The sequence below is a fragment of the Mesoplodon bidens genome (assembly GCF_964165515.1).
Source record: "Mesoplodon bidens genome assembly, chromosome: 8".
NCBI classification, from domain to species: Eukaryota; Metazoa; Chordata; class Mammalia; order Artiodactyla; family Ziphiidae; genus Mesoplodon; species Mesoplodon bidens.
The window spans coordinates 53,121,225-53,133,353 of record NC_138165.1 but is presented as its reverse complement, the minus strand read 5'-3'; the positions used below and the strand labels follow the sequence as shown (position 1 = coordinate 53,133,353).

At 36.1% G+C, this 12,129-nt stretch overlaps 1 protein-coding gene across 2 annotated transcripts in view; it reads left to right on the top strand.

Moving 5' to 3' along the window:
• ARHGAP15 (Rho GTPase activating protein 15) overlaps nucleotides 1-12,129 on the top strand; it is a 618,549-nt gene that overhangs the window by 420,390 nt on the left and 186,030 nt on the right. For both annotated transcript variants that reach the window (XM_081242631.1, XM_081242630.1), the window contains exon 11: nucleotides 1,542-1,619. In XM_081242631.1, coding sequence (XP_081098757.1) covers nucleotides 1,542-1,619 — 78 coding nt within the window. The remainder of the gene's footprint in view (nucleotides 1-1,541; nucleotides 1,620-12,129) is intronic.

Genomic DNA, 12,129 nt, shown 5'->3' with positions numbered 1-12,129 from the left:
TGTATCAATGTTGTTTTCATCAGTTTTAACAAATGTATCACTTTGATGGGGGATGTTGTTAATGGGAGAGGCTATGCATGTGCAGGGGCAAGGGGTATGTGGGAAACCGCTGTACCTTCCCTTCAATCTTGATATAAACTTAAAATTGCTCTAAAAAATAATGTCTTAAAACTGAGTGAATAATGGCTTTGATTTATGCCATTAATATCAGTATTACACATTATGTCATTCTGTCCTAACCTACTGATGATATATTTTGCACAGCAGCGGAAATGTTCCTACTATAAAGTATTGATACTTAAAAACAGAGATGGTAAAGCAATAAAGGAGCTCATTTCATGTCAGTAAAGAACTTTACAAAAAATTTATTCTGCTAGATTATGACAATAATTTCTATCAATTTATCTAGTACTATCTATTGTGAATTACAATGTTTAATGTTGATACCATACCACCTCCCTAGAGAAACTGCTGAGATACTGACCTCTACATTAACTGGTAATCTCATCCAGGCCTCCTTGAGGGCCTAGACGCATCAAGGAATATGCAATCCTGACATTAAAATTATGTTATCAACATTTCTTATCAATAATAATAGTGTTTGAATAAATGTTTCTCTTTTCATTTTCCTGTTTCTTTATCTTTTTGATAACTGGGTCATGGAAATAACCTGATGATATAAATAAATGTGTCGAAAACAAGTGGTTGATTATCCAAACCCACTGCCAGGATAAGTTATTTTGAATTATAGATAAGTAGTTTTAAAATAATCTGGAACTAATGTCACCATCTTGTCAGATTTCCTTTTATTTTTCCCTCCATAATGGAGCGCCCCATTACCTAAAATACACTAGAGATTTTCAAAGTAGTTATACATCCGTAGTAGAATTTTCATTCTGTAGTTTCAAATAATCAGACCAATATATGTTATGCTATAGTAATTACAGGAAAAGAGAATGAAACAATGGAAATGGATTGGAATCCCTAGGAATAGAATAAAACAGAATAGAATAAGAATAAGAATAGGAGAGAGGGAAGAAAGGGAGACAGTAAAAAGAGAAGTGAGAGGGGAGTAAAGGAGAGGGAGGGAAGGAAGGAAGGGAGGGAGGGAGGGAGGGAGATTTTAAGGAAAGAAGACTTCACAAGCACTTTGGGTTACTTTATCTTTCCAACAAGGGGCAATAATACACATATACATGAAGGTTCTTCTCCCTACTCCACCCCAAGTTTGATTCCTGTCTTTTTTGGGGGAATGAATCTTAACTATACTTTGAAATCCCATGCTACCTACTTCTGTTTTATGGTTCAACTACACTCAAGTTTGTTGATGATTAACTGTTACTGAACTTAATGATTAGTTTGCTTGTATTAAAATATTGAAGATTGCTTGGTGTAGGACATAGAAATTTGTTTTCTCTGTGAGGAAGAGAGAGTTGGTGGTGATTTACTACTTTCTTCCTTCCCATAATTATTATTATTATTTTCCTTTACCATCTCAGTTCTTATATGAGTGAATATAAAACATGCCCTTTTGTTTTCAGGTCTAGATGTTGATGGAATATATCGAGTTAGTGGCAATCTAGCAACAATACAGAAGTTAAGATTTATTGTCAACCAAGGTAAGTGATTTCTTCACTTCAGACCTTTTTACAAGTAGTTTCATCTCCAACAATATTTCACACTCTCTGCGTATGTATTATGAATATATACTGATAAAGGCTTTGAAGGGAGAAAGAGAAATTTGAAGAAATTAAACAATTATTACCAGAGAAGTAAAAGATAGCCAGTTTACTTGGAGGTAAATAGAATAAAGAGAGGGACTAACTATTATGTTGTGTTAAATAAATAACAAGTGAAATATGACAAACTAAAAATGAAGAAGAGAATAATAAAAGGAAAAAATAAACTAGCTTTGAAAAGTGTTACTGGTATATAATACACACTTAATATACGTTGATAAGTGAATAAATAAATGAATGGTGGAAAATGTAAGAGTCAAGATCACAGATGTTAGAAAAATATATAATAGGTAAGTAAAAGAATTAAAAATTAGGAAATGCAAATATCATCAAAGGATTACAAACTAAAACAACTATGAAATACTACTATTAAGCCTATTAAAATGGCTAAAATTTAAAACACTGACAACACCAAATGCTGACAAGGATGTGGAGCAACAGGAACTCTCATTCATGCTGGTAGAAATGGAAAGTAGTACAGCTAGTTCGGAAAATAGCTTAGCAGTTTCTTATGAAAATAAGTATATTCTTACCTTATTACCCAGCAGTTGTGCTCCTTGGTATGTACACAAATGAGTTCAAAACTTATGTCCACACAAAAAACTGCACACAATATTTCCAGCAGCTTTATTCGTAATTGGTAAAATTTGAAAGCAACCAAGATATCCTTCAATAGGTGACTGGACAAACAAACCATAAAATATCTATAAAATGGAATATTTTTCAATGATAAAATGAAATGAACTGTCAAGTGATGAAAAGGCTTCAAGGAAACTTAAATGCATATTGCTATGTGAAAGGAGCCAGTCTGAAAATGCTATATACTCTGTTGTCTCAACTATATGACATTTTGGAAAAGGCAAAACTATGGAGATAGTAGAAAGATCAGTGATAGCAAAGGATTTGAGGGGAGAGCAGAAAGAATAAGCACAGGGGATTTTTAGGGCCATGAAACTATTCTGTTTGATATTGTAATAGTGGATACATGTCATTATATATGTCATTATACATTTGTCAAAATCTATATAATATACGACACTAAGAGTGAACCTTAATGTGAACTATGGACTTTAGTTAATAAAAACTTATAAATATTGGCTCATCAATTGTAACAAATGGGGCTTCCCTGGTGGCGCAGTGGTTGAGAGTCCGCCTGCCGATGCAGGGGATGCGCGTTCGTGCCCCGGTCTGGGAGGATCCCACATGCCACGGAGCGGCTGGGCCCCTGAGCCATGGCCGCTGAGCCTGCACGTCCGGAGCCTTTGCTCCACAACGGGAGAGGCCACAACAGTGAGAGGCCCGCGTACCGCAAAAACAAACAAAAAAACAATTGTAACAAATGTACTACACTAATGCAAGATGTTACTAATAGGGGAAATTTGGGGGGAGTGGTCAGGCATAAGAGGGAGTATATCGGAACTCTGTATTTTCTATTTTTCTGTAAACCTAAAACTTCTCTAAAAAAGACAGTGAATTTTAAAAATAAAAATTAGGAAATGTTGAAAAAAAAGACTAAAACATCTTGAGATGGTGTTATAGACAGCTCACAGGTTTAGAATTAGACACATGGAGTAAAACCCAGACACTCTCTCCTTGTGTCCTTGGCATCTTATTTAACTCCCTTATGCTCTGTTTCTTATCAGTAAAAACAGGATGGAAGTGCCTTGGAAATATTTTTGAGAATGAAATGAGATAGTGTGTGGTATTCCCTTAGTAATGTAACAGACTCATGGTAGTTGTTCAGTACATCTAAGTTTCCCTTTCACTTAAAAAGTCAATGATAAAAAAAAAAAAGTCAATGATGTCTCATTACCTTCAGGAGAATTTACACAAAGTCTTCATAATCTGGCTTCCCAGCTACTTCTAGCTGACTGCAGGTCCTCTGAATTTCCTTCCCGATACATTCCTAACTGTACTTCCTTATTTACATACTGTTGTATTTCTTAATGCCTTTGCATAGTCTCTTCCATCTACTTTCAATATTCTCCTGTATTTTCCTTCCCATCTCACATACAAAAGCTTCCTGCCTGGTTAGATTTCTCCTTATTCTTAAAGGCCCAGATTATAAATAATTTTCTCCAGGGAGCCTGCAACATCCCTCAGTCAGATTCCTTCTCTGTGTGCCCATTATGCTGGGTAGTTAAATTTGCATTCGTACAGGCACATCTAACTTCTAAAATTCCATCTATTATAAGACCTAGAGATTTAATGCCATCTTTTAAAGAGAATTTTATCAAATGTATTTAGTGATTATATTTCACGAACATTAAAATTTGAAAGTCTTGGAATAAAAAAGAGGATATTGGTTGAAATATGTGTCTCCTACATAAATCTCTATACACCTAAAAAGGTAAGATTTAAATTAGCCTTATATCTTCCCTCACTAACCACCAGTAGCTCTGGAGCCTCCATACAGGGAGCTCTTAATATCTGTTGTATAGTGTGTGTGTGTGTGTTGCAAATAGTAGAAGTATTAATACAGAGAATCATTAACCTCTCCAGCAGTTCAAATTGGGTTGAACCATACTTTTAAGTGTTAACTTCAGTGCTTTTGGCTAGTGGCTACACGATTCTTATTTCTGAACATCTCTATAACCTAGAATCTGTTTGCTCACTAATGTACACCATTGTCTTTCAGAATTACTGTCCTTCCTGGGCAAAAAACAGAACTGAACATTACCTTATGTATTCATATTGTCCATTGGCCTGAACCAAAGTACCCCACTGTGGATAAAAATTGGATAAAATACCCCAGCTTTTTATAACCATTCCTGTTTATAACCAGCTAAAATCATTCTTGTAATATATTTCATACTGAAACCATATCCTGATTGGGATTCTAGACAGGTGGGCAACACATTTCTTCTACAAACAAGAAATCTCAAAACAGAAGCCATGTTAGAAACAAACACTAGTTGCATTTCCTGCTTTAAAAAAAAATTATGCTCAGCAGTCTGAAAAGGCAAAAAAAAAAAAATCTGCAGTGAGAATATGAAATCTGTCCATCTCATCTTTTGCAATCCAAACTTCAGCATCCTCTGGGGCTGTGTAACTGCTCATGTTTCCATGAGAGTTGACAATGTAAAGCTGGACAGAGGCCTGAGTTGGTATCTGGTAGCACAGAATTGTCAGTAAACTGTCTCCCTGGTTTATACCACTGTCAGAATGCAACACGCTCGACACAAATTATGCTGTATTAGAACCTTTGATACTAGTATTTTGTCCAAGCTGTGTTGTGGAGTTGTTTTGAATTAGATGATAAAAGATATGCGTATACCACCCTCTCTCAAATTTTGCTAATCAGATTATCCTGTGAATGAAATTTTCAGGAGTGGACCTGTAGCATTTGTTCTAACACCATACCTTCCCCTCCATCTGCATGCTGGTTGCTGACAGCAGAGCTGATATGAGAGAGAATCAGTGCTGGATACAAAGAGACTGAGTGTGTACATTGTGGTCTCCCCTCTGTGTGTGTATGTGTGTGTGTGTGAGTGTGTGCAATGAAGTGGCAGTGCAGTGATAATTCCTTGAAAAGCATAAAGCAATATGTGAATGCAATGCATTCTTTTTTTGTATTCAGAGATGGAACATACCTGGTTTTGGCATACCCTCCTTGTATCAACACCTTTTATCTCCTCCATATTCACGTTCCACAATGTTTCCTTTTCAGAAGGTTCTAAACGTACAGTTTTTAAAATGAACAAGCCCTACCCACCATTGGACTAGACAAATGAAAACTGATTTTGGGGATTTTCAAGAACAGTTTAATTGCAATTTATGTATTTCACTAACTTTCTTGAATGCTATAATCATCAGCAATTCTAAATACACCAGTTGAATGATTCAATTTGTTTTGGTTTTCTGTTTGACTCACTAAATCAGTAGGAATTGGATACCCTTATTATACTTCCAGATCAGATGGCATGCAAATTAAATTCAAAGTGATCACTTTTGAAAAGTATTTCCTAATTATAACTAGTAATGAAGATAATAATAATTATTATTGTAAAAGTAGCTAACATATTTTCATAATTTATTATGTGCCAGGCACTGTATCAAGCGCTTTACTTATATCATTTAAATCAATCCTTTCTGCTATCCCATAGAATGTGTTCTATTACTGCTCCCATTTTAAAGTTGAGGAAACTGAGGCTCAGAAATGTTAAATAATGTCCTAAGGTCATAAAGGAATAAGTGAAAGAGCTAGGACTAGATCCCAGTCTCTCTGTCTCAGAGTGTATGCTAAAAACCACTGCCTGATTTGACATTTCCCATTCATTGATTGTTGATTACCTCCTAACAAAAGTGGAGCTCAGTCTTTTCATGTTGTACCCAGTTGTTAGTGACTTTCTTTCTGTTTTCTGTAAGTGACAAGTACTGTCATAGGAGTTTGGCTAAAACTTTTCAAGAAAGAGTAATGCCTGGGAAAACACCAAATGCCATAGTTAGGAAGAAGCCAGGCACTACCATTCTCTGTAGGGCTTCATGTATCTATGCTTGGACCAAGAAACTACTTTAACACAATATTCTGTTGCAACCTACAGGAAAGGCATTGAAGACTCTAGATTTACTGGGCTGTTGATGCATTACTGAGCAGTGCTCTGCCTTGTTTGTTGTATTTGGTGACAGCTTTCAGTAACATTTTGCTGATGCTGCTCTTCCATTCTATGAGGACGTCCCCAAAGAAAACTAGTCCGTGACCTTAGATGTCAACTTGTCATCAGCCTCTGAGACTGCGTCGATTCTTTGGGATGATCCGTGACGTGATGGTTTTCTTGTGTGGGGTACTTTTACAAAGGACAGACTTTAGCACTGAGGATGCTACATAACTGTCTTGAGAACTTTTGGACAGTGGGTCTTAGAAGCCCCACCAGTCTGAATTCCCCCTCCTTCTGACATCAAAATTCTGGTTTGAGCTGCCCATCTAGCTTATTGTTCAAACTCCAAATTCAGTTCAGACTCTCTTTGGTATTACTTAGATGTTCTCTTTCACCCTTTAAAAAAGGGACAAGGAAGACTGGCATCCTTTTTGGAAGATATTAACTATGAAGCTTCCCAAGCCCATAAGCCAATGGGAGGACTCTGAGGCAGTAAAGGAAGAACTGACTGGGAATTTTCCAAACTGGTGTTTCTTAGTACACAATAACAAATATTCCCTCTAAGCATTTCTCTGAACTGGAGGAAGTTACTTCTTACCAGGATTTTAGACATGCTTTCCATATATAGAAAAATAATTTAAAGGAACATTCTTAGGGACACCCTCCTTCACTTTTTCACACCCGGAGGAACAAAATATATAAATGCCATAAATCTACACAGCCAAGAATCTTAATTGGGTATGTGGGTGTGTGTACGTGTGTGTTCATACGATTGTGTGTGTGTTATTTTAAAATGGAAGAGGATTTTTTCCCATTAATTTACAGTCTTGTACTTTGCATACCTTTATTCATCCAGATCTTATTGTCATAATGATCCAAATTAAATATTTGGCTTAAAGAGATGAACTTGCTTATTTTGAACATACTAAGAATAAGCTTCATTGAAAATAAACCATTAGAGAAACAATTTTGTGTTGCCAACTATATCTAAACTACTTTTTTATAGATTTGTACCACAAAGCAAAGAAAGCAAAGCATTAACTTCAGTAGCTATCCCAGTGCTTTTCATATTATTTGCAGCATCAAAAATTGAATAAATGAAGAGGAAAGCGAGAAAGAATGTGAACAATTGGCAGTCTCACCATGAAATAAGCAATTGTATGAAACAGAAAAAGATCTGGAAAAGGATTTCAAAACTTCTAGTTCTGTTCTCATAAAATAGACCTTGCATCAAGTCCATTCATTTTTCTATTAAGTGAGTTTATATTGCCCTCTTATTATTTTTAAAACGAGGTATTTCCTTAAGCTTACTTCCCTCTCACTGCCAACCACAGCAACAACAAAACAAACTGTGTTATTTGCTTTATCCGATTCCACAGGGCAGTTTTTGGAAAGTTGAATCATTGATATTGCACCTTTCTGGCTTCCATGTGACAAGATTATCGTTTAACAATGATTTATTTTTCCCATTAAAGCTGAAAAGATCACTTGATCATAAAAGGGCCAGACTCTAACATCGTTCAGGGCTTTGGAAACTTTCTTAGACCTCATTTTTTTAGCCGCGTTGAGTCAGAGAGCTCAAAGACTTGTATTGCTTTCTAGCTGCTTAAGAAAATGTATTTGTCATTAGTAAATAATGGTAAACACAGAGGTCAAAACAATAAGCTCTTCACGTACATATATATTTATATAGTTTTTAGTTTCATGTAATATTCAAATAACAACTTTCTGAATATAGTCTCTAAAGTAAACAAATTCTAGCTACTTATGTTAAAGCAAATTATACCATCCATTTATTGTGGACTATATTTTATAATTCATTACATCCCAAGCAATAAGGAACTGACTTAACTGTGTGGTGAAACAATCAAAGACAGAGACCATCTAGTGGGGAAAGAGCACTGGATAAGCATCGATGAAACTGCCTCCTTATCTTGATTCTGAGCTATTCGTTAGTCTAATGGAAACTATTTTAACCCCTTTGAATCACAGACTCTTCATTTCCAAAATGGGAATAATAATGAAAATGTTAGGACTTTAAGAACTCTGAATCAGCCAAGTGATCATCAGTATTAACTTTAATTAAGTGACAAGTGGTTACATGAAATCAGATCAATATTGCTTAGTTGTGTTAATAATAGCATGATACTAAATATTAATAATCAAATATGGCTTTTAGCTTCCACATGATTGAGTTTTCTCTGATGATAATAAGATTATTTTTCTTTGGAGACTCCCTGCTATCCAATGATTTGTCTCATTCCTAGACAAATTCATAGGAAATCTGGGTTAGCTTTATCTTATCCATAGGCTTTTGGGAGATTCCAGATTCCAAAAGACTAGCCTCATGTTCATTGGAGAGGAGGAGAAAAGTCTACTGAAATTTTAGGGCCTAGTTTAGTTTTGGCTTTTCCATTGGGTCAAGAAATTGAGTCCAGAAACTAAATCTGTCAGAGTTGTGCCACTGCCAATCTTCAAGGAAAACCCTAAGGATATTTATAAAAATCCATCATCATCATAAATCATTATCATCACCATAAGAATTAATGTGTAGTCATTACAAATTAGTGGAAAAACACACCAATCTTACTTCTGCTCTAACCAAGCTTGAAAGTACTGGTTCCCAACCCTGACTATATTTCAAATTTTTCTTGGTTATCTACTGCTGCCTAATAATATTACCACCAACTTAGCTGCTTAAGCAACACACATTTATTATCTCCCAGTTTTTGTGGGTCAGAAGTCTGGGCATACATAGAAAGAAACGAAATTGAGTTATTTGTAGTGAGGTGGATGGACCTAGAGTCTGTCATACGGAGTGAAGTAAGTCAGAAAGAGAAAGACAAATACCGTATGCTAACACATATATATGGAATCTAAGAAAAAAAAATGTCATGAAGAACCTAGGGGTAAGACGGGAATAAAGACACAGACCTACTAGAGCATGGACTTGAGGATATGGGGAGGGGGGAAGGGTAAGCTGTGACAAAGTGAGAGAGTGGCATGGACATATATACACTACCAAACGTAAAATAGATAGCTAGTGGGAAGCAGCCGCATAGCACAGGGAGATCAGCTCGGTGCTTTGTGACCACCTAGAGGGTGGGATAGGGAAGGTAGGAGGGAGGGAGACACAAGAGGGAGGGGATATGGGAACATATGTATATGTATAACGGATTCACTTTGTTATAAAGCAGAAACTAACACACCATTGTAAAGCAATTATACTCCAATAAAGATGTAAAAAAAAAAAAAAAAAAAAAAGTCTGGACATGGATTAGCTGAATTCTCCATAAGGCTACAATCAAGGTGTCAGCCAGGGGTGGGTCCTCTCTGGAGGCTCAACTGGGGACTGGTCTGCTTCCAAGCTCCCATGATTGTTGGCAGGATTTAATTCCTTGTAAGTTGTTGGACTTAAGGTCTCAACATTACTGGCTGTTGGCCAAAGGCCTTGTGGACATTTCCATAGGCCATTTCACAGCATGGCAGCTTTCTTCATCAAGGCAGACAAGGATATAGACCAGTGGCTAAAGCAAAGTTATAATCTTTTGTAAGATATCATGAAGGTTATAACTCAGCACCTTTGGGGCATGCTGATGGTTAGAAGCAAGTCACAGTTTGTATCCATGCCCTAGAGGAGGGGATTACAGAAGGCATGAATACAAGGAAGAGGAGAGAATCAGGGATCACTTTAAAGTCTGTCTGCCATGAGAATCAAGTAGTGGAACTTTTTAAAAATAAAGATTTTTGGAGCTCAGTCATAAAAACTCTGATGTAAAAACCTGAGGTTAGAGCTATAAGTATGCATTTTAAAAGAAAAACTTTACAGGTGACTCAAGTGCGTAGCCAGGTTTGGGAACTCCTGCACAGTATCCAGCTAGTTTTATTCTGGCTATTTAGAGGAGACATGACCTACAAGCCATAAGATATGTGAAGATTATGTTTGATGAAAACAGGAATAGATTATGAACACTTTTTTGTTAACCAATTTTCTAGTGATGAGAAGTTTTCTTTTTGACTATTCATTGATATAATAATGTTAACTGAGTCTTATGAACTCTGAGTCATGATTTGGAATATAACTAAGAAATGAATGTCATGAATGTAACACATATATTATTCATATGATTAAAATTGCTGACATTTTTCACAGCTGCAATCCTTTTCCAATATTATAGATTTTGGAATAAATGAAAAAGAAAGTTGTTTTACCTAAGGATTTGCTAACAAAGCTAAAGAGTAAATAATATTTTTAAATGTAACAGAATAATACTGATGCTGATGATAGCTAGCATTTAATTGAGAATCTGCTACGTGGCAGGTATGCAAAGTTAGAGTTATCTCAAACCCTCATAAAAGTTTGCAAGGTAGATAAACTTTATTATCCACATTATTTACACATGAAAATCATGGTTCGGAAAGTTTAAGTAACTTTTCTAAGGTTACAAAGTTATTATGTTTTGAAGCCAGACGGTGAACCCATTTTAAACTTACTCCAAAGAATATATTGCTCGTTGCTGGATTCAATTTACTATAGGGGAGGGGGCAGCTCTCTCATTTTCTTCTTTTTAACATCAAAGAACCAAAAACCACTTCTTCTCATTATAATACTATACATTCTTGATGTCCAGTCTGTGGGACTCTTTTATAAAAAGAAACTTCATTTTAAAATGTCCTTTCAATAAATAACCCCTAACTGCCTGTGACTTCATGAAGCGTAGTAAGTTTGATTCATTTTTGTATCCCCAATACAACAAAGTGCCCACTACTGTTTATGGGTTAAAGATTTGTTGCAACAAAATAAGAGAATGATGAACTTCTTAAACAAATCAACTCTCTATCAAATGGTCTCATTGGTACATTGTGTTAGGTTCTACTTCTTGGATGTCTCAGTAAAGAAAACTCAAGCTGTATCTCACATTTATTTTCTCCCAGACTCCTATAAATTAACACAATTTTAGACTGTGTAAAAAAATCATGGGACAGAAATAAAGAGTGAAAAATCCTGTATTCCCATTCTCTGCCTCAGTAAGACAGAGCTTGAGGAGAGAAGGTTTACCTTGTGTCATTGGCAATTGGGCAAGTCAGGCACGACATAGGAAGTAGTGGTGTAACTTCGCTTGCCATCTTGGCTCTCCAGAATGTTGGAAATGACTAAGTAGAGAGAAAATAGGAATTGAATAAATAGCAATGAAATTAATTATATTGCTCTTGTTAAGTCCATGCCTTGAATTTTGAAAGTATGCTTTGGTGTTTGTTTTCACCCAGGAGGTCCCTGTTGCCAGTAATTATGGCTTCAGTGACTCATATATATTTATATGGCACCTCTTTTTCAAGGTGCTCCATGTAATTTAGAAGGAGTTCCTAAAAGTGTGCTATAGGAAAAAAGGTATTCTTATTACTTCAAAGCTGCTTCTAGAAAGAAAAAGGAACAGGTGTAGGGGCAGGAAGGAATTTTGGGGGGTCTCCATAAACTCCCTGAAGAGAAGCATCCAAAATTTACAAAGGTAAGGGCTGAAGCAATGATCAGATGAAAATCTGAATGACTTAGAGTCATGCAGAACTCAAAACCCATCCTCTCTATGCCCTCACATTCATGGCCCACCAGGGACGGAGTGACAGATATCCCTGTCAGCTTTCCTTTTCTCTGAGGGTCCTGGCACATCAGGATTGATACAGAACTGAGAGGTGAGCTCCATAAAATAAGATTTTGGCTTTTATATCATTCATTCATTGACAGACACTTAAAAAGTTCTTACTATGTGCCAGGCAACATGCAGGATGCTGGAAAT